General features: G+C 49.8%; 1 protein-coding gene across 1 annotated transcript in view; it reads left to right on the top strand.

Annotated features, from left to right (window-relative positions):
• Nucleotides 1-13,265, top strand: part of ELL (elongation factor for RNA polymerase II) — a 53,925-nt gene extending 40,660 nt beyond the window's left edge. The window contains exons 7-12 of the mRNA XM_055804798.1: nt 1,458-1,554; nt 4,623-5,118; nt 8,072-8,138; nt 10,054-10,225; nt 11,130-11,174; nt 12,172-13,265. Coding sequence (XP_055660773.1) covers nt 1,458-1,554; nt 4,623-5,118; nt 8,072-8,138; nt 10,054-10,225; nt 11,130-11,174; nt 12,172-12,276 — 982 coding nt within the window. The 3' untranslated portion in view covers nt 12,277-13,265. The remainder of the gene's footprint in view (nt 1-1,457; nt 1,555-4,622; nt 5,119-8,071; nt 8,139-10,053; nt 10,226-11,129; nt 11,175-12,171) is intronic.
• Nucleotides 13,266-20,145: the final 6,880 nt, after the last annotated feature.

Here is a 20,145-nt window from a genome sequence, read left to right as displayed (position 1 = left end):
TCACAGTTTCTGAGTACTTTTCTTGAGTTGATACGTGGCTGTTGAGATTGTTCTAAATAAAATTAAACAAAGCAGCAACTGAAGCCAGGACAGCAGGGAAGCTGCAGACATCTAGATGTTGCTGCAATATGGCTGAAGGTTCGAGCTCAGGTTAAAAGAAAATCTTGTAATGTCACGGGCTCTATCTCTGAAATAATCTTCCCAATGTTTGAAAAATATGTGTGCTTTAAAAGAGATTATAGTCTCTTGTGGAAGAATTTAGATGTTGGTTATTTAAGCTGTACAGCTGGTGACAAAATGACTGCAGAGCTAGTTTATTAAAACCTTTAACCCTGAATTTTTTTTTTCAGCTTGACAGCTGCAACTTGATGCAACAGTAGTTTTTCCTGGGTGATTAATATACGTGCAATCTGGCTGGTGTCAGAAGAGTAGGGCAAAGCTGGTGTGGTGTGAAACTTTACTCCGAGATCTAGAGAGCCCCTTGGGCAGTGGGGAGTGGAGATACCCAGCATGAATGTGAATTAACGCACTTACGTGATTAGAATGATTTGCATTGTAGGGTTGGTTTTTTTTTTGCTACAAGAGGTTTCTATTGTTTGTTGAATGGTGCAAATACAGATCAGAGTAGCACTATTTTGCATGATGCAACTTGTGAAGCCCTAAATGTAAATCCTAGTGGACCAATAATACGGTAACAGTTCCTGTTATAATCCTGCTTTTCCTGGACCCAGAGGGGCTTGCTTCTGAAAGACGACTGTTGTTACTGTAAAAAGTTGTTTTAATGGTGCTAATGAGTGGGAGAACTTACTCATCAACATCTGAACTTGAGTTTCGGTCCCTTTTCAGTGTGCTGCCTTTCTGAATTATCTTGTTAAGTCAATTTTTACTGGGCGAGGCAAACTCAGCAAAATTAATATCTTATTGAGCTGTATTGCAATCGGTAGCAAGAATATACATATATCCTATACACTCTGAAGTTCAATGCCAGTTTTATTGCTAATCTCTATATGGATCACTCTTCTAAGGTTGTAATTCATTTGTTGTAATGCTTGTGTCACCAGCTCAAGAGGAAAGAGGTAAAACTGTCGGAAAATAAGTTCCATCCTCAGTAGGGAATCTTCTCTTGTGTCTGCCTCCTCCCTCCTGGTCACACCAGCGGCAGTGTTGGTCCAAGGTGTTACCTCCATTTGCAGAATTACAAAAACCATGGGAAAGCAGGAGAGAGATCAGCGATTGCCACGTGTTGTTGATTGGTATTTTCCTGTAGTAGTTTCTTCTTCCTAGATCTTTGTCTGAGATAGCTCATTCAGACACTTACAGTTTCTACTTGCATGGAATCTTCAAGCAGCCAGAACTTGAGCCCACAAAAAGGCTCTTTGCTCTGCAGGAAGATCTGAAATACCATCTGTTGGCTTGTCAAGCATGGGATTTGAACAGCCCTGAATTCTGTCTTTCAGGAAACTCTGTCAGCCGCAGAACAGTAGTGGTTTTCAAGGAGAAGCGCCTTCCCTGAGTCCACCAAAAGACAATGTGAACTCCAGCTCTCCTCCTCAGGTAGGTTATCCCTCTCCAAGGGTGTTGGGTCTGGCTAGCACAGAGCCAGCACTTGGCTCCATCTGCTTTTGATGGAGTTGGTTGCTGGACGTAGGTCCGGGCTGAGCTGTTCAGCCTGTCTGCACACTGTAATCACCTGCTGCTGGAGGCTCTTAGGTTAATAAGTTGTTGGGTTTTATTTCTGCTTTATTAAGTTAGTCTAATTCTGGGTTTCCTCAGCATCTGTTTCTCCTCTGGATGTGGTTCAGTGACGGCCTATGGGGAGGATCTTTGACAGTGTGTCTTAGGTTTAGTTTTAAGGGCTAAATTTTTTTTCACAGTGCCTACATCCCTCTTGGAGTTCCTGGGAGAATGAGCTTGTGTTTTACTCATTACTAATAATTGACTGGAACGAAGCAGTAATAAGTAGCTCCCAAACATGGTTGAGTTATTAAAAACCTTGACCTTTTGCAACCTAATTGCTGTGACAGATCAGGGGCAGGTTGGTCTGCTCTCTGATTTGTTGAGATGCCAGTGCATGGAGCTGTGAAGAGTACATTTTGACTTCTGTAATAATGAACTGCGAAGGAGCTGTGTTTGCTAGTGTGTGAAGCAGAGTCTGTCCTCACTCTTCTCTTAGCACAGGCATTTCTTGCTAGCATTGTGAAATGCCGGCTTCTCTTCTCCACTGTGGGTCAGCCCAGACAAGTAGAGTATTTATTCTCCTCCTGCCAACGGAATGTGTAATGCCTACTTGTCTGGACAGACGCACTGAGGATTAGTGGCAAAGAATATTAACAGGTAAAGAAATTACGTGCTTTCTGGCAGCGAGAGGGAGGCAAGTCTTTATTGAGAACAAGAACTGTGCAACTTGTTTGCCAGGTAGCTAATCCCAAATCCTCTTCTGCTCTGCTGTGGGCATGTTGCTGGTGAATAAAGAACGGTCCCCTTCGTTTGCTTGGAAAGACACGACGCTGTTCAGAGGCTGGTCTTGAGGTTTTTCTTAACCTGATTCTGAAAAAACATAGGTTGAAAAATCATCTTGCTTCTGGCTGTACATATTTGGAAAGATGCGAAGGTCTGTAGGGGATGTTTCTGATCTCTTGAGATGACCCATTCCAAATTTTCATTGGGTGGTTGATTGGTTTGGATCTACAAAAGGCTAGTGAAACAGAGGCAACTGAACATGGAATCTTAAGTGTTTTGTAGCAGTGCTCCTAACATGGCTTGTGTCAGACAGCAAGCCACAGACAGCTTTTTATTGTAAGCTGTCATTATTTTTGATACTCTGTAGCTGTAGTTTCTATTTAGAGAAGGCATGCCTGCTAATGGTTGCAGTCCCAGCAGAGGACTGGGATTCTGTAGTCTGGAATGCAAAATATTTTGGGAAAGTTCAGTTGTGGAATGAAGGTGAAAAAGAAAGGGGGGGGGGGGGAGAGAAGATCTGGTAATTCTGAGGAAGCATGGTAGAGTATGCATCTCATTGCATCTGCCACCTTGTAACCAAAGAGGTGAAGCTGGGATTCGTTGGCTTTAGAGAAGGGATGGGAAAAGATGGCAGTTGTTTGGAGGCATGTAGTCCCAGTGAATGGCCCCTCCTTTTGGGAGATGGACACTGCTTGTGTGCTGCTGGGAAGGCAGGCAGTGATGTTGCAAAGCCGGTTTGACATGCTGTCCTTGCCCCTTGAGCTCTGTGGTGTATGAGCAGCTCCTCTTCCTAATTACCTTGACAGGCGGAAAGGATTCCTACCACTGAGCAGTGTCCTTGAGACCCCTGGAGTTAGCAAAGAGAAATAATAACTGAGGGGGGAAAGGAGCAAATTAGTGGCTCCCTGACAAAGCAGCCATGCATCCAGCTGCACGTCGGTGACAGAACAAAATTTCCATTTGCAAACGCACAACAGTCCTGCCTGAGACATAAAGAAAACAATAAAATATCCAAAAGAAATAACCAGAACGATTGCTTGTTTTCCTCTGAGCACTAAAAAATTCCTCAGAGTTTCTGCAGCCCTGTGCTGCCGGGCAGGCACACACCACTGCACTGATGGGCTGTTCAAGGTAATTTTGGCTGGCTCAGGCTGGACTGTGCCCAACAGCTGTATTTCTGTCTCTGCACTGAGCTCTTCTTTCTGCTGACTGACAGATGGGTTCTTCCACGGTGCAGCTTCCCCAGACTAACCCACAGTCTGTAGGCAACTGCTTACTAGGAGGTGTGGGCACACAGAGCTGCTCCGAGCCCTGCCTGTGACGGTCCAGGTAGGGCTGATGGGGACAGCTGGGAACCGCTTCTCTCTCTGGGCTCCTGATTTACAAAAGGGATACTCGGGTCATGTTGGCCCGTGTGACGTGGCTTTTAAAACTACTGCAGACGTCCTCTTTTTGCCTTAAATTCTGAGAACTTAACAGCTGGCGCTTTCTCGCCTCTTCTGGGAAATGCCTCTTTGTTGAGAAGAGGAAGGAGCGGTATTGCAAGGGTGAGGTTTGGTGACCACAGAGTTGGTAAAATCATTTGGGAATAAAATGCAGAACTTGTAAATCCCTCCCTGCTCCAGAGGTCTGAACGCATCTTTCCTTCGCAGGGATTTTGGGGTGCTCTAAATGTCATGCCACGACCAGAAGGGCAGATGTTTTTATGGCCGTTTCTGGTCTCTGCTAAGTGGCTGGGACAGGGGGAGGGTGAAGGACGAGGTTTCACGTCGTGGGAGCAGGCTGGGTTGCATGGGCTGGGTGTGATAGTGCTGGAGATCTAATAATTGCTGATGTGATCGTGAGTTTCTGTAAGCTCTCACACCGAGCTGTGGGCTCCAGAGCAGCTGTCGAGGCTGTCGGGAAGCGGCTTGGGATGGACCAGCTCCTGCAGGATGGGCTGGTCCTGAGGCCTGTGTCCAGGACCAGCATCTGAGCTGGGATACTTGCTGGCAGCTGGCTGATAGTGGAGCTTTCTCGGGGGGTGGGGGGGGGGTGGGGTGGTGGTGTACTCGCTCGTTCCCTGGTATCGCACCACCACCTAGTGGCAACAGCATCCAAAATTCTGGTCTCAAGACTTCGGGATTTTTTTATCTTCCTTTTTTTTTTTTTTTTCTCCCCAGAAACGATCCCAGCCTCTGGAGTTTATCGATCCCCTGGCCAACAAAAAGCCCAGGATTTCGCATTTGGCTCACAGAACTCAGCCCACTTTCAATGGGAAACTGAATTCCTCCAACGGGAAGGACACTGCTGCCCCAGCCCTACCGCCGGCTCTCCCGGAGTCAGTGAGCTCCAGCTCCAGCCTCCCGGTGCTGGAGCTGCCGAGACCTCACGATCCCCTTTCGGATGTCAGCAATGACCTGACTCACAACGGCAGAGACTGTGAGAACCCGGAGACGGCTGACAGATTGACTCATCCTTTGTCAACAGACTGTCCCCAAACGAGCAAGCACAATTGCAGCTCGTATGTAAAAACCAAGAAAAAATCCAAAAAGCACAAAGACAAGGAAAAGGAGAGAAAGGAGAAGAAAAGTGAAGAGAAATGCAAAGAGGAGAAGCAGGACTGTGAAGTAATAAAAAACGCTGACTTAGTTAGTGTTCCCCAAGAACAGGTCACAGGTATGTACAGTCTGAGAGGTCCTCCTGTATGACTCGTGCTAAGATAATCCTGTTACCGGCTCTGTATGATTTCTGCTCTAAATCTGGTTGAGGAAAGAGGTTGTCTGTCCACTTGCAGAGACTGCGTGGTTAACGAAATAATATCGCTGTCCCTACCTACAAATCAACAAATGCGCTTCCTCTCAAAAGAGGATATCAGGTTTTTCCTGTTTAACCTTTCATGCTGTTTGGAACTGCCTCAGACCGTGTCATGTTTCTCCTTGTTAAATTAAAAGCTGTATTAATATATGGGGATGAAAGGCAGACATCAAGATCTGTTGGAAAAAAGCAGTGCTGCTTGATTACTTATGGCTCTTCTGCTTGTGTTTGGTATTGTGAGGACTGCTGTCTTGATTTTTAACTTTGTAATGAGAAGTTAGTCACAAAAGCTTTTAATATTGCATACAAAAGAAATGATAGATAAGTCTTGTGATAAATGTTGTTGAAGTAGTGTACAACCAGCTCTCTCAGGCTGAAAGAGCTTCCTGGTTGTATCCCACTATTTCTCTGAATTTCTTTCTTCGAGGACTAACACAACGGTGAATCTGTTGCCTGTTGAGGTGCAATGAAAATGTTTTCTGTTGAACCAGCATATTTCTAAGTCAGTTCTGTGTGCTCTTAGAGCAGAGAATATTTGTTGTCTAATCCGATCAATTCCCTTGCCTGCTGCTTTGGTGTCTTCTGCTCTTTCGTGAGGTTTTGTTACAGCTCCCCAGAGCGCTGGGACTTGCCCTGCAGCCTCTCGGAATATTGCAGTCCTGATCCGTTGTTAAATTTCTTTTTGCATCCATCTTGTTTTCCTTTGCCCTGTTACTGCTTTCAAAGTTCCTCTTCATGCTTGGTGCATGGAAGTCATCCAGTTTGGGCTCAAAAAGGACAGTAGCTTGAAATGGAAACTAATTTGCTGAATTTCTGGAAAGGGACGGCTTCTTCGTAGGGCATTGGGGTTAATACAGTATTAGCTCTCACCTTCCCCATGGTCTTGGTAGTACCTGCATTTTGATTGCTCACCAGTGATTTTTTTTTTTTTTTTAATGATTGTCCATAGTTCTGATCATTGTTGGCACTGCAGAACCACACTATTTAGATACCTCTACTTTGATCTCACTTTTGTGTCAGTCCTGTGTTTTCTTCTGTGAACGTTGTTTCCCTTCCCCTTGTGCCTTGTAATTCGGATGGGAGTGAGTAGATACACATCCAGAGGGAGAACGTGTGTGTATTTTTGTCAGTGTTTCTTATAAATACCAAAATACCCTGAATTCTTTCTTCATGAAGTTGTTGACCCTTTACCACCTCTTCTGCTTTGCTTTAAACACAGTTTAATGATAGGCTTTTTGTTAATTAGTAGGAGTTGAATTTTGTTCCTGCTGCACTGCTGATGTATGCGAGGTAACGAATCCGAGCTGGACTTGGGAGTAATCATAAACAGGATGTGGTCAGTGGCTGCTTGGATCCCGTACAGCCGGCTCGCATCTCAGTTGGGATCTTTTCCTTACTTCATGTGGATAGCGTGGGCCTAATCCTGCTCCTTTTGGCCACAGCAAATGGCTGACAGCCTACCCCCGGTCCCCCTTGGGCCAGGGGCTGCAGGGAAGCGAGTTTCTCCTGGGAGGGTGGTTCCAGGCCGTGGGAGGACCTTTGGGGTCCTTTCAGCAGTCAGTAGATGGCACTCACAGGCAAAATAAAACCTTCTTTTCTCCCTTTTTCCTCCATGATGTTCCTTCCCCATGTTCTGCCTCTTTCACGCTGGTGGTCAGGTAAGGACAAAAGCAGAACTGCCTGCAAACGTTTGCAGGAGGAATTTGAGACTGGGAATTTGACATTGGATTTCTCTGCCATTCTTCCGTTCTGCTCAGGAAAATCTTACTGTGGAAATTCAGAGAAACATCAATTTTTTTATTTTTTTTTATTTTTTTTTTTTTCAAAAGATGCAATCGGGTTATTGCTTTTACATGCTGGTACCTATTGGGCGTTTCATGCTCCCTACAGTTTGTCTGGGGTGACAATTTTAAAGTAGGAGTGTAGGGATGGATGAGGCTTCTGGGGAAATCGTGCAGTCAAGGTACTGCTTGGGCAGAGTAACAGACTTGGAAAGAAGAAAAAATGCTTTTGCAAAGCAGTTGAGTTAAATCCTTTGCAGCCTTCTCCACTTGCCTCTTATTTTGCTGCCTTCTCGTGGGTGCAGTTGACTTTTTGATAGGACTTTCAGTATAAGACACAATTTGAGAAATACCTTTTTTCAAACCTGTATCCAGCTGCTTTCTTCCTACATGTTAATAACACAGTCAGAATCCCGTTCTTCCTGAGGTCTTTGGTCCCTTCACTTAAACTCCTCAACGTTCTTTGCTGAGCCTTGCTTGATTCATGTTTCTTCAACTTCTCAGAGCGGAGAGCGCTTTGATTTGTCTGCAGGGCAGGAGAGCTATTTGAGGAAAAAGCTGCATGCCTTATAAACCTCTCCAGTGTAGCCTGTAGGAGTCTGGAATATTAATAGTAGGAATCTGAACCTGGAGTATTAATAGTAGCGATCTATATAGTATGGAAGCGGGAGAAAAAAATTTGCACCTTGCTCAGCTCTGTTTTGCTCATCATAAATTTGTTTTGCACTTAGCAGTGGTGCTATCGGTGTTACCCTGCCCTGCAGGCAGTGTTTATAAACCAGTTAAGTTTTTTTTTTTGTCAATGAGTGCATTGGCTTGTGTTGATATTGTTTGGCTGACAGACAAATATTAGAGAAGCCTTGAAGTTTCAACCACCTTATTGTGGATTTTCTCTTTGTCAGTTCAAAGCAAAATACAAATCCCTTAGAATTCGATAAACTGTATATTGCAAATAAGCTTATGAATCTGAGGTTTAATTACATAGAGCTTTAAAGTTTAAGAATGTCTCTAAACAAGTTTTCTTTTTTTTTCAGGTTTAAATGGAACATGCAATAATTCTAGTGTACCAACATCAACTTCAGAAATGCCAGATTATTTGTTGTAAGTACATTTATCAGTTGCTTCATCATTTTGGGATCATGTTTCAAGCTAAAAATCACAATGTACTGAGGACTTTTGTTGGACTTTGTGTTACTTGATAGAACTCTGTAAGGTGGATTTAAAAAAAAAACCCAAACAAATGGAAGAGTAAATCCAGCTTTGCAGATAGTTCTTGAGACTAAACTTGGTATCAGGTCTGTTCTTACCTCCTCATGGAGTTCAAGGTTATCTTCTTATGAACTGACTATTGAAGTACTTCAAGAAACATCGTGTACCTTGAAGGGGTTTGGAAAGGATTAAATATCTCCGTGTTACAGTTGGAAACTTTGAAAGGAAATTATGTGCTTTGATGTTTTGGAAGACAGGGCAAGAAAGGATTTTCAGAGGTTAGCTCATTCTTCCCCAGTTCAGAGCCAAGATCATCTACATAAACCAGTGAAATATTCTTCATGGGGAGGTGATAACCCGTGGGTTAGGATGCGAGTTGTTTCACCTCTTGACTTTTAATCAGATCCCCTTGAGGTTAATTAAACAATATACTTCTCTGCTGAAGCACAAAAATCCTTGCGTGTAAAGCCAGAAATCTGCATAAAACCAAACCTGTTATGAACAAAGCTGTGATAGGGAAGAAGTGTAGCTGTGGGTGATACTTTCTGTGCACATCTCAGCCTGGGTTGTTAATGCCACCAGATCTGGTTTGGCTGTGCTGTGATCACTTGGAGGGAAGAGGAGGAGGAGGAGGCAGCATCCACTCTGCTCTGCAGGAGCAATCACTGGAGTTGACTGGAGGATATATAGGGTTCTTGTATGGTTACAAAACTGGTTTGCTGGGCAGTATAAACCATACAACTGCTTTGAGTTGACATTTCTAGTACCATTCAGAAGAATGTGGATGGCTGGTGCGTTTTTTTTTTTTTTTTTTCCCCCCTCTGCAACAGATGTACTGATTCCCCCCCCCATAGGGGGATATTACAGCTCCTCGGTCTGTCTCCAAAGAAATAATGTAAGGTTTGTGACCCGTAAGGTCTGTTGTCTCGCCTTTTGGTACGATCTGACTGTTCTGATCATGGAGGCATGTTTCGTACTGGTGAGAACGACCTATGTCATAGTAGCGTGTCTTGTGTAGGCACTTATTTATACCAGCCCCTAGCAAGGAGTTAGGTCTTGGAAGGCTAGAGTGCATTTAGGTTAGAGTGAAAATTTCCCCTTAATTTGATACTTAACTTAGCTTGTAAGGTGGCAAATTAGAGTCATCGCATGCAAAGAGATGAGTTTTACCATCAGAGAGGCTGCTGGGCTTTCTGCGATATGTCAGGTTTAATGGCTTTTGGTTGAGCTGAGTAACTTTCAGGGGTGCATCTGTTAAACTTGAGCTCTTGTGTTGCCTTCCATTCACGTTGGGTGTCTTCAGAAGGTAGTGGAAATACAGTCAGTCTATTCAACATGGTTTCTTGTCGTGCGCTTGCCACATAATTGTACTGTGAGTATTTTGCAATGATAGCTGAATGCTTTTTGTGTTCCTTTAAAGACTCTTAACACTGGAAGCATCGTATTCCTGCTGTTCCAATGTCTGGCACAGATGCAGAACTCCATGTTCTGTGGTACAGCAGGAGTTAGAAAAGCTGTAGCCATGCTATCTGAACGTCCTCCTACACCCTCAGCTGCTCCCAGGCTTTGCTGTACCTGCATATTCCACCCTATCTGGCATAGATAGGAAATTGTGGGAGCAAACGCTCGCTTGTTGTGTGCAGAGGTCAAGGCAATAATATCCTGATAGTTACCTCTGTGGTGCTATAATGCGAGTCGTAAGAGACGGTATCTGTTTTCAGATGGAAGACTTACCCTGGTTTTGGCATAGCAGTATTTGTGCTGTCTGGAGAGAAGACTTACTAAACCAATTAATTTCTCCCTGCAGAAAATACGCAGCCATTTCCTCTTCGGAGCAGCGTCAGAGTTACAAAAATGACTTCAATGCAGAATACAATGAGTACAGAGACTTGCATGCCCGGATAGAGAGGATAACTCGACGGTTTACGCAGTTAGATGCCAAGCTGAAGCAGCTTTTGCAGGGCTCTGAAGAGTACAAGGTAGAAACAGAAATACATCTTTTGAAAAGCCTGTTCTGCAAGTGGCAATGCTACAGCTTGTTTTAGTTGCTCTGTACGTGGGGCTGTTTGGGATGGGTCGGTGTTAAAAAGGTACTGCCCAGAGTCCAGAACTGGGGGATGCAGAACGTGCACACAGCTGACAGCTTTGTAGGCTGTTCTTAAAACAGCTCTGTGTTCTTTCGTTTTCAAGCTGGAGCACACATCATGGTACTTGTTGACAAGGAAAGGCCTCAGTGAGACAATTGGCGTCTTTAGCCAAAAGCTGCTGGAAGCTATTAGTGTATCCCAGCCAGAAAACTCATATTCGCACATATGGTAGCATATCAGGGCTGGAAGGGGAGTTAGTACGGGGTCATCTGTTTCTCTGGAATCTTTGATCTTAATAATGTAGCATTATTCGACTTGTCAAACTGATTTTAAAAGAGCTTTAACTATTCATTATCTTGAGAAAGTAAGTCTCATTGAGTATAACAAACAGATTTTTACAGAGCACCTACTGTACTAAGCACATTTTCCTCCACCAAACATCCTTCCCCTCTCTTTGAGAAGTTCAGTGATTCCTCACTGTTTTTATATCTCGAGGAAAAATTAGTCTGAGCTTTGGAGGAAATGTCAATTATTCTGCCAGCCCGAGTGCTGGTTACAGGTAGTTCTCATGGCTGGGGAATGGGGCCCGATCCTTCCAATGCTTCTGGTGTCAGCACCAGCATAGTTGTGGAGTCGATGAGGTTGGTTGTAGCCATCGGATCTCATGGGGGAAGTTGTGGAGGGCGTCAGTTTTGGTTGGTGTTTACGGTGAGCCATCAGTAAGTGCTTGCCTCCTGCAGTAGGCTGCAGGGCTGTTGGATCTTTAGAAAATAATAAGCTATCTTTTCCTTTCTAGACCATCCATGATCAAATTTTACAGGAATATCGGAAAATTAAAAAGGTAAGTAACAATAGTCGGCCACAAAAAAGGCTTTTGGGTGGTGCCCCTAGTGTGACTGAAAGAGATGGGTGCTTGCCAAGTGAACCACTTGGTCGCTGAAGCATTCTGGCAGATCTTTGTTCAGCTTGAGCTTGTCCAAGAAGTGGTCCCTTCCCAGATCGGAAAGGGTTTGGGGGGAGTTGAGGCTGCTCCTTGGATCCTGGGGAGCATTCAGCTGTGTTAGTGCCATGCTAGCACAAGAATAATGTGTTGAATTAGTGCCTTTACCCTGTCAAGTGAAAGAACAGTTTGTATTTCAGATGCACGGGCTGAGTGATAACAGGATCCTCCAGGTCTTGGGGTCTGCTGATAGACGGGGCACGATGTGAGCGCAGTCTCTAGTATGAATCACTTGGGTACACAGTCCCCTGCGGGGCTCAGCATGGCTTTTTGGTGTGTTTGGTGTATTCTGCACGCAGAATACTTTACATCTCTGTGCGTATATGTAAAGCATCTATACACCAGGCGTGGTTTGTTTGGGTGTTGTTTTTTTTTCTTTAAACTGTGAATATGGTTCTGAGCCCTGGCATCCTGAGGGATTTAGGAGCTTTTTGGCGAGATTCCGTGTGTGTTGCAAGTTCATCTTTGTTTTAAAGCTCCCAGGCTTGCACAATTCAGTGCTAACGTGGGGGCAAAGGGCAGGTGATGCTTGCTGGAAGCGAATGTGTGTGGCCCAGCTGCTCCATGTTGGGCTGAGCCTCTCTCGAGGTGTGCTCCTTTCCCTGTGATGAGGCTCCTGGAACTGGGTATTGATGGAAAGGGATTCTGTTCTTTGCCTTGTTTGAGCAGAGTAGGTCCGTTTTTAAACGGGTACCTACTCCTCCAGCTAGAAGAGCTTCATTCCTTGATCATATGTATTTATGCTCAGAGGTGTGATAGCCTCGTCTGGGTTCAGCACAGGTGTCACCAAGTTCTGAAGAATTGCCTTCCATCACTGCATTTTCATTTTTCTTTACAGACTAATCCAAATTACAGCCAAGAGAAGAACCGCTGCGAATACCTCCACAACAAACTGGCTCATATTAAAAAACTGATAGCAGAGTATGACCAACAGCAGTTCTAGCTGGCACTGATTTGGACTGGGTAGGGCAAAAAAAGTCACCTGGACATTACGTTCCCTTTTATACAACTAGATTCCTTTCAGAGATGAGCATTAATTCCTCATGGTTGAAGAATATGAGGATTACCTAAGATGCTGAATCTGTCATGTCCACGTCTGAGCCGGGTTGCGAGCCCAGTGCCTGGCATGGTCTTCTCGAGTTTTAGCCTCTCTGAATGTTGGAATGTAACGAATGAAAAAAAAAAAAAAAAAATCTGCTTATTTGAAGCCAGCGTTTGACACTTAAGGGAAAACTTGCCTAAAGCGAACGAAGCTCCCAAAGGTTAAGAATCAGTAGTTTTCATGGATTAAAGTTTGGCATGAAGTGTAATTACCCCTGGCCCAGGTCCACTGGGTTACTTGTCCTTCAAATGGTGAGGAACTGGAATGCTGCTAGGTGACCTCCTTCTCTGGCACCTGCAACTGTTCATATGCAAGCTGTCTGCTCTACATGGCACCGCGTTAAATACACCAAGTACCCAGAGCTCTCGTTGTTTGTTCCTGCTTTTGTCATCTCTGGTGTGTGCTCTCTTGAGGTGGTTGTGTCAGTAGGAGGGGATCAGCCCAGGGATCTGCGCTGAGTGCCTTGTGCAGTGCAGAGGTGGATCCCTCATGTAAAAAAAAACAAAAACAAAAACAAAAAACAAAAAAAAACCCAAACCCAACAAAAAAACCCACCACCAACAGCAACAAAACAAAAAACCCGAAAACCCAATTTTTTTTATCCGCTTGTGCGTTTGGAAGCAGCAGGTGTAAGCGTTTTGCAGTGGCCTCTCCAGCATGCGCAGTCCAGTCTGCCTGCATTAACCTTCACATACCAATGCTGGGAAGATTGAGACCTGTCTGTCTTTGACTTTTATAATTTTATACCAAGGCAGCCAATTTTATTAATTGCTAATGAGACTATGGTCTATTTTTGTATAAAGAAAAAAAAAAAGCATCTTTTTCTAAAACTGTGCCTCCCTTTTCCTTTTAGGCCAAGTGTTTCAGAACCTTTCCTGTCTTATAACTGCAGTATTACTAAAGCTTATCGGATAGTTACCCAGAGAAGTTATTTTATTACCTGTACTGACCCATAAGGGGGAGGGGAGGGTGGGGGGTGGGGAATGCGATGCTTTCTTCTGTTTTTTTTTGTGTATTTCCAAAGAAGCAGCAGCAGAAAATCATTCTCAGAACAGGCACCCAAGCGTGAGAGAAGTAAGGTAGCGTTTTCCCATGCGGGTCACTTCCACTGTTGTGCTTTATCTAGCCAGCTTCTTGGTGCAGTCTTTCTTCTGGATTTTTTCTTTTTTTTTTTTTTTTTCTTTTGGACTTGAAGGGAACATTTTTAGAGTATGGCCAGGGTGTGAGAAACACTCCAAAAAGCACAAAGGTGTCCTTTAACTCTGCAATTTCTTTCTCTCCCCTCTCCCCTTTTAATCCTGCCAGCCTGTGTGATTTGACTTCTTCCCGCTTCCGTTTATCTCAAAGTAAAGGATTACTTTCCTGTGGCGTCTCCTTCCACTGGAGGTTGCACTGAAGAGTCTTTCACCCTTTGAAGGAGCGGAATGGCAGAGTTAAGGAGGGAAACAGTTCTTGCACAAGGAGTTTTTTCTGCCCCAAAACAAGTGGGTCCATCTGCTGTATTTAAAAAAAAAAAAATAATTAAAATTCCATTCTGGCTAGATTGGTTTTGCTGCATCATCCAGCCAGGGCCACAGCTTTGCTTTGTCGCTTCCAGTGTTCTGAGTTTCTCTCCCCGCTGTGTTGCATCCAGCGCTCGCCAGGACTTTGCCATCCCGTTCTTCAAACGAAAGCTGATGGCTGAAGGGCCGCAGCTGAGCTGTGCATTGCTGGTCTGGCGACCCTCTGGCCCTGCTCCGCAGACTGCCATGGACAGCCACGGCTTTTCCACTGCTCTGCAAAACCAACCAGTTGAGCAGCGGAGGGGGGAAGAGGTGCAGTGTCTAAGGAGCGCGGTGGTCCGTAGGGTGAGCACCCTGGAGAGCCTCGCTAGGGAAGCCCCGATGAGCATCTCGGGGCTTGGGGAATGCTTTGGTCCCATCTGTTCTCTCCCAAGATGACTGGAGGTTAGGGAGCGGGTGCTTTTGCGGCCAGACCTGTTTGTGTAACACTGCCTGTCTCTGGCACTCCTGCTCATCAGGGAAAGCTGGAGAGTATGTTGAGAGTCAAAGGCAAGGAGCTTTTGTCCCAAAAACTTTGTCCCTCTGCTCGGTGGGGTCTTGCCACCTGGCTGGTGCATGAGTTTCTTCAGCAGCAAGTGATGGCTGGTGGGTGATGCCTGACCGAGCTCAAGCCTCGCATATGCTCGGATCTCAGCAGCCCTCCCGTCGCTGGGAATTTGTGCACCACGGTGGATTCACTGGAGCCACGGGGCTCTGGGAGGGGGCATGAGGCTGTGCGGAGGGATCTGGGATGCCGCGCGCTCTCAGACCTGCTGTGAGATTTGTCACTGCAAAACCCAGCCGGTGCCAGACCTATGAGCAGCATCACCAGCCAGTGGTGACACGTGCGGTGGTTTCGGTGGCCGGGCTGAACTTCCCAGCATCCGCCTGGCAGCGTGCGGAGCCACGGGGCTCGGTGGGACTTCGGCCCTGACTGCGGTGCGCGAGGAGCCCACAACTCGGATGGCAGAAGACGCAGCAGCTACAGACCCAGGATGAGTAAATTCTTCCATGGAAACACTTCTCCTTCTGATCCTTAATATTTTGAATGGGGTTTTTTTTGTTGCTTTGGGGTGGGAGGGGGATAGAGATGGATCTCAATCTTTATACATCTGCTATAAGATATTTTTGCAAACAGAGTTGTATACAAAGATGTATTGTGTACATTTACATGTATATTCTGGAACTTCTAAAATTTGAATATAAAAACTGAAAATATTTAATGAATATCCAAACTGTGAGACCCAATTAGCATTCAACAAATTTCTGCTTCACTTTTCTTTTGGACTGTGTTAAAGAATTGTAGTTGAATCTGCCTTTTTTTTTTTTTTTTTTAGAGATTATGAAGCTAGGCAAATTTTGTGCTTTTTGGGTTAATAGAAACCAGTTCTAGGTGATTAAGTATGATCTTAACTTATTGATACTGTGTTTTACTTTGTAATATTGTACTGTGGATAAAACTATATTGAGCCATGGAGTTGGAGTTTACAAAAGAGCTTTTCACTTTGCCAAAATGTTACAATTTAAAGGCAGCATAGTCTTCAGCTTTCCTAATCTTTTCTTAAGAGCTAGTGTCCTTTTTTGTACACTAAAAAGCTGAATGCTGATTTTGCAACATATAATAAATTCACTGTATTGGAAAACAAGCAAACAATAAGGTTGTATATTTCTTTTCAGTGCTGCTTACTGCAAGAAAACTCAAAAGGGAAAGGTGATAAATGGCTGGCGTGGAGTTTGAAAGCAGGAAGCTTAAAGGAACCGAGGCAGTTGAGTGAGTTAAAGTATCAGAGCAGTAGGTAAGAAACACGAGAAAAGAAGAGGCGCTTGGTGTGGGCCACCCATTTTTCTAGCCGCTTGCTGTGTGCGGGAAGAGCTGTGGCCCCAAGCCGCTGCTGCAGGGTTGAGGGGATCGGCATCTCCAGCCCTTGCCAGGAGCTCCGCTCTTCCCACTCCAGCGGCCTTAGCACCCCGGTGGTTTGGGGGGGGGAAAGCTGCTTTTGGAGAGGCACCCACCGCTGGTGTCAGCGGGGAGCTTGAGGGGAGCCTGGAGGGTGTGGGAAGTAGGCAGGGGGTGGTGCTGGCAGGTGAGGCCCTCGCCGCTTCCCGTGGGATCGGTGATGCCGGAGCTTCTCGAGTTCTGTGGTGCTTTCTGACAGCGCGTAACTCCCGAGGAGGGTCCAGACCTGGTTCAGGTGCTGTGCCCCTGCGGAGGGGGCTGCCGCCTTTCCCTCCCGGTGAGCCGAGCTGGCTTTGATGTCTGAGCTCACTCGCGTGGGGGGTGAGTCACATCCGTGGGGAGCTGGAGAAGGGACGTCAGTGCTGCCAGAGCAGCAAGGTGGGGATGAGCCTGGTGCAGGCGCTGCCTGTCCACGCTGCCGGAGCTCCTACCTCCACCTGCAGGTCTGAATCATCCAGCTAAAGCTTGAGATGCAGGTAGCATCCCTCTCCCTCTCTTCTGCTGTCGCGATGGCTGCTTGCCCTGATCTTAGCTCCTGTGGCATCCCTGGGTCTGCTGCTTGTGCTGGCTGGAGCAGGCATAGGGGGAGCATGTAAAACCACTCCGGTAACCGCTCAGTAGCAGAATGCCCTCTGTCTCTGCTTCCCTTCCGTGGTTGCTGTGCTGCCTGCTTTGGGATCCCCTCCTCTCACAGGCACAGGGTCGCTGGTCTTGAGACCCGAAGTGCTGGCAGTAGATCTGGTTGATCCACCGGTGTACGTAATGAGCCCGTGTGCCTCTGCAGCTCACCTTGCTTTTGTGTGGGATTCTGCATTCTACCCCCAAAACGGCAAAATACATGAAAGGTGAAAGTATCCAGCACTCTGGTGACATCTTACAGCCGTCTTGGCTGGGGTTTTTTTGAAGGTGAGGGAAACGGGGAGGTGTCTGCTCGGTCCTGTGGCGCCAGCCTTGACCTTGGAGCTGCCCCACCAGCAGGAGCACCCGTGCAGGGAGGCGATGCTCCCGTGGCCGGTGAGGGTTTGCTCCCATGGGACATGCGGTTACACAGCAAGCGCCAAGGCGCGCGGGTTGAGCTGATGCTCTTGCAAATCCCCAAATGATCAAGCTTTTGGTTCCCAATGCTGCCTCTGAGCCAAGCTCTGCACCCTGGGCCCCCTCCTACCATCTTGGGTTCCTCACTTGCCTGAGCTGGGTTACCCTGGGGTGCCCATCTGAAGGGCAGGGTGTGCGTGGGACACGGGACGCTTGCGCAGGAGGGGTCCCCGTCCCCTCCTGTCCCAGCTTTCCTGGGGAATTCCTCTGAACCGCTGGCAGCTCCTGCTCTGGCTGGAGTCACGCACTGAGCTCATTAACTCAGAGCTGCCCCAGTGGAAATTTACTGGCTGGGTCTGCTGTGCCAGAGCCAGCCCGGCGCTGCCGCCTTATCTGCGCCCGGGCGGGAGCGCAGGGACCGCAGCGATGGGGGGCCGAGGGGCAGCATCGCTTCCAGGCTGCATCCCTGGGTCCTGGGTGCCAAGGCCGAGCTGGCCAGGCAGGTTCAGGGGGACCTGGTCATTCAGGTCACACCTGGGGGAAGTGTCACTTTGCACCGTGTGGGGCACACGCTGCCCCTCAGTGGGGGTCACGCAGGGGTGGGCAGGCAGGGATGACCCCCAGCGTCCTGGCTGCCCCGGGCAGGTTGGAGGGATGCTCGGGAGCATGGAAAAAACACGGTGGGTTTTTCCCATGCACCTTTTGGTGGCGGCTCCTTTGCAGGAGGAAGCTCATCAGAATAATTTGTCCTTGACATGGTTGGGTGGTTGGTCGGTCCCTCTCGCAAGAGCAGCTGCTGCACCTCCACCAAGGAGTGCGGCCACCCCACAGCATGTGTCCCTCTGCCCCTTTCCATGCGTGGGTCCAACCTTGGGCATCCCACCGGTGTGGGATGGCGTAGGGATAGGGAGGAGAGGACGATGAGCTGTGACCAGCTGACGCAGGTGAAGATAACGAAGGGTCAGAGCTGGGGGATTGTTTTACACGAGGGAAAAAAACCCAACAGAGAACAGAGGGAAGCGTGGCCGGGGCCGCTCGTGTCTGTGATGCATCAAGCTGGGGCTGCTTGGCTTGACCTGGGGGGGGGGGGGGTGTGTCCTGCATGTGTCCCCCCATGGCTGAGCCCCTTTGCAGGACATCGAGCATCCCTGCTGGCATCCCCACCTCGTGCAGAATCAGGCCCTGAACCTGCTTATAATGAACCACCGGGGAGTTTGTGCTGCAACGGGGGGCTCCTGGGGCTGGGGGACTGCTTGGTGGCCCGGATACCCATCCCTTGGGCTGGGGTGTGTGGGGGGGTGGCTACCATTGCTGGGGAGCTGCCGGGGTGGGGGCTTGGTGGCCCGGATACCCATCCATCCCTCGGGCTGGGGTGTGGGGGGGTGGGCACCATTGCTGGGGGGCTGCCAGGGTGGGGGCGGGGGCTTGGTGGCCCGGATACCCATCCCTCGGGCTGGGGTGTGGGGGGGTGGGCACCATTGCTGGGGGAGCGGGGCCGGTCGCTATGGCTGCGCGGCGCGCCTGGCCCCCCGCCAGCCCCCCTGGCCCCCGCCAGCCCCCGCAGCTGGGGAGCGAAGGCGCTGGGCGGGCGGCCCGGGCTGCGGCCCATGGCCGCGATGGAACAAGGGAGCCCCGCTGCTGCGGTGCCGAGCGTGGGAGGAGTGGGAAGGGACGAGGGAAGGAACAATGGTGGAGTTACGGGAGGGGGCAACGAGGGGAAAGAAGAAAAAAAAAAAAAAAAAAAAAAAGGGAAATAAAAAAGAGGAGGAGGAAAAAAAATAAAAAAAAGGAAAGCAGTGGAAAAATACCAGTTCTGGGCCCCTGGCAGCGCTGCCCGACCCTCCCCGCCCCAGGATTATTGTACAAAGAAATGTTATTTTTGTTTCAATAATTCGCTGAGGCACTGGCATTCCTGCGCGGGGCTCGCGCCGTCCTCCCGCGCGGCACCAAGGGACCATTGTTCTGCCTCCCCCGCGGGGGGCACGGCCCCGGCCCCCGGCCCCCCACAGCCCCCGGCCCCGCCGCCCCCGTAGCCCCCCACAGCCCCCCATAGCTCCCGGCCCGCGGCCCCCGATAGCCCCCCCATAGCCCCCCCCCCGCCCCCCACAGCCCCCGGCCCATCGATCCCCACCGCCCCTGGCCCGCCGTGCCCCCCCTGCGCCCACCGCCCCCGGCCCGCCGTGCCCCTGGCCCCCCACCGCCCCACCGTGTCCACTACTGCCCCCGGGCCCCCCGTCCCTGCCGTGACCCCCTCCCCACCGCCCCCCGCCACCTCCCCCCGCGGCAGGTGCCCCCGGGGCCGGCCCCGCTGGGTCCCGTCCCGCTGGGGGGTGCGGGGCGGTACTGGGGTGCCCCCCGCAGCCCGGCCCGCGGGCGGGTGGGTGGGTGGCGCGGAGCGGAGCGGAGCTGCCCCCGCCGCCTGCGGGGAGCGGGGGTGGGGAAGGGGCCGGGGCCCGCCGCGGCGGCGCTGCGGCCCCCGGGGGCCCTTTGGAGCGGGGCCGGGCCATTGAAAGGCGGCCGGGGCCGGGGGAGAGGCGGGGGGGCGGCCGCGGCCCCTCATACCGCGCTGCCATGGCCGGGGGGGGCTGCGGCGTGTCCCCCCCCCGGCTGCCCGGGCTGGGGGCTCTGCACGGGCGGGGGCGTACCCGGCGTAGCGGGGGGGGTGCCCGGGCCTGGGGGCTGCACGGGCAGGGGGGGGGCTGCGGGGTGCTGGTACCGTGGCCTTTGGGGTGCCCATGCTGGGGGCTGCAGGGGGCTGGGGGGTGCCAAGGGCTGCGGGGTGCCCTTTCTGGGGGACAGCAGAGTGCCGGGGGGCTGGGGGGGTGCCCTGGGGACTGGGGGTGCCGGGGGGCTGTGAGTGCCGGGGGCTGCGGGGTGCCCCCGTCGGGGGGTCGCGGGGTGCGGGGGGTGCCGGTGCCGGGGGCTGCGGGACGCCGGGGCAGCCAGTGGCCGGAAGGCGGCGGCGGGACCCCCGGCCCGGTCCCGGCACCGGCGCCACTTCCCCTTCCCGGGTCAGCGGCCGCTGCCCCCGCCGGCGCCTCCCGCTCCCGCCGCCCCCCCCCCCCCGGTAAGAGCCGCCGCCGGCGCCCGGGGCCGCCCCGCACCTGCCGCGGGGCCGGGGCTGGGGGGGTCGGGGGAACCGGGCGGGGGGGCCGGGGCACGTGCGGGGGGGCGCGG

Source organism: Falco peregrinus, chromosome 5 (assembly GCF_023634155.1).
Source record: "Falco peregrinus isolate bFalPer1 chromosome 5, bFalPer1.pri, whole genome shotgun sequence".
Lineage (NCBI taxonomy): Eukaryota > Metazoa > Chordata > Aves > Falconiformes > Falconidae > Falco > Falco peregrinus.
This window is presented reverse-complemented; position numbering and strand designations above follow the sequence as displayed.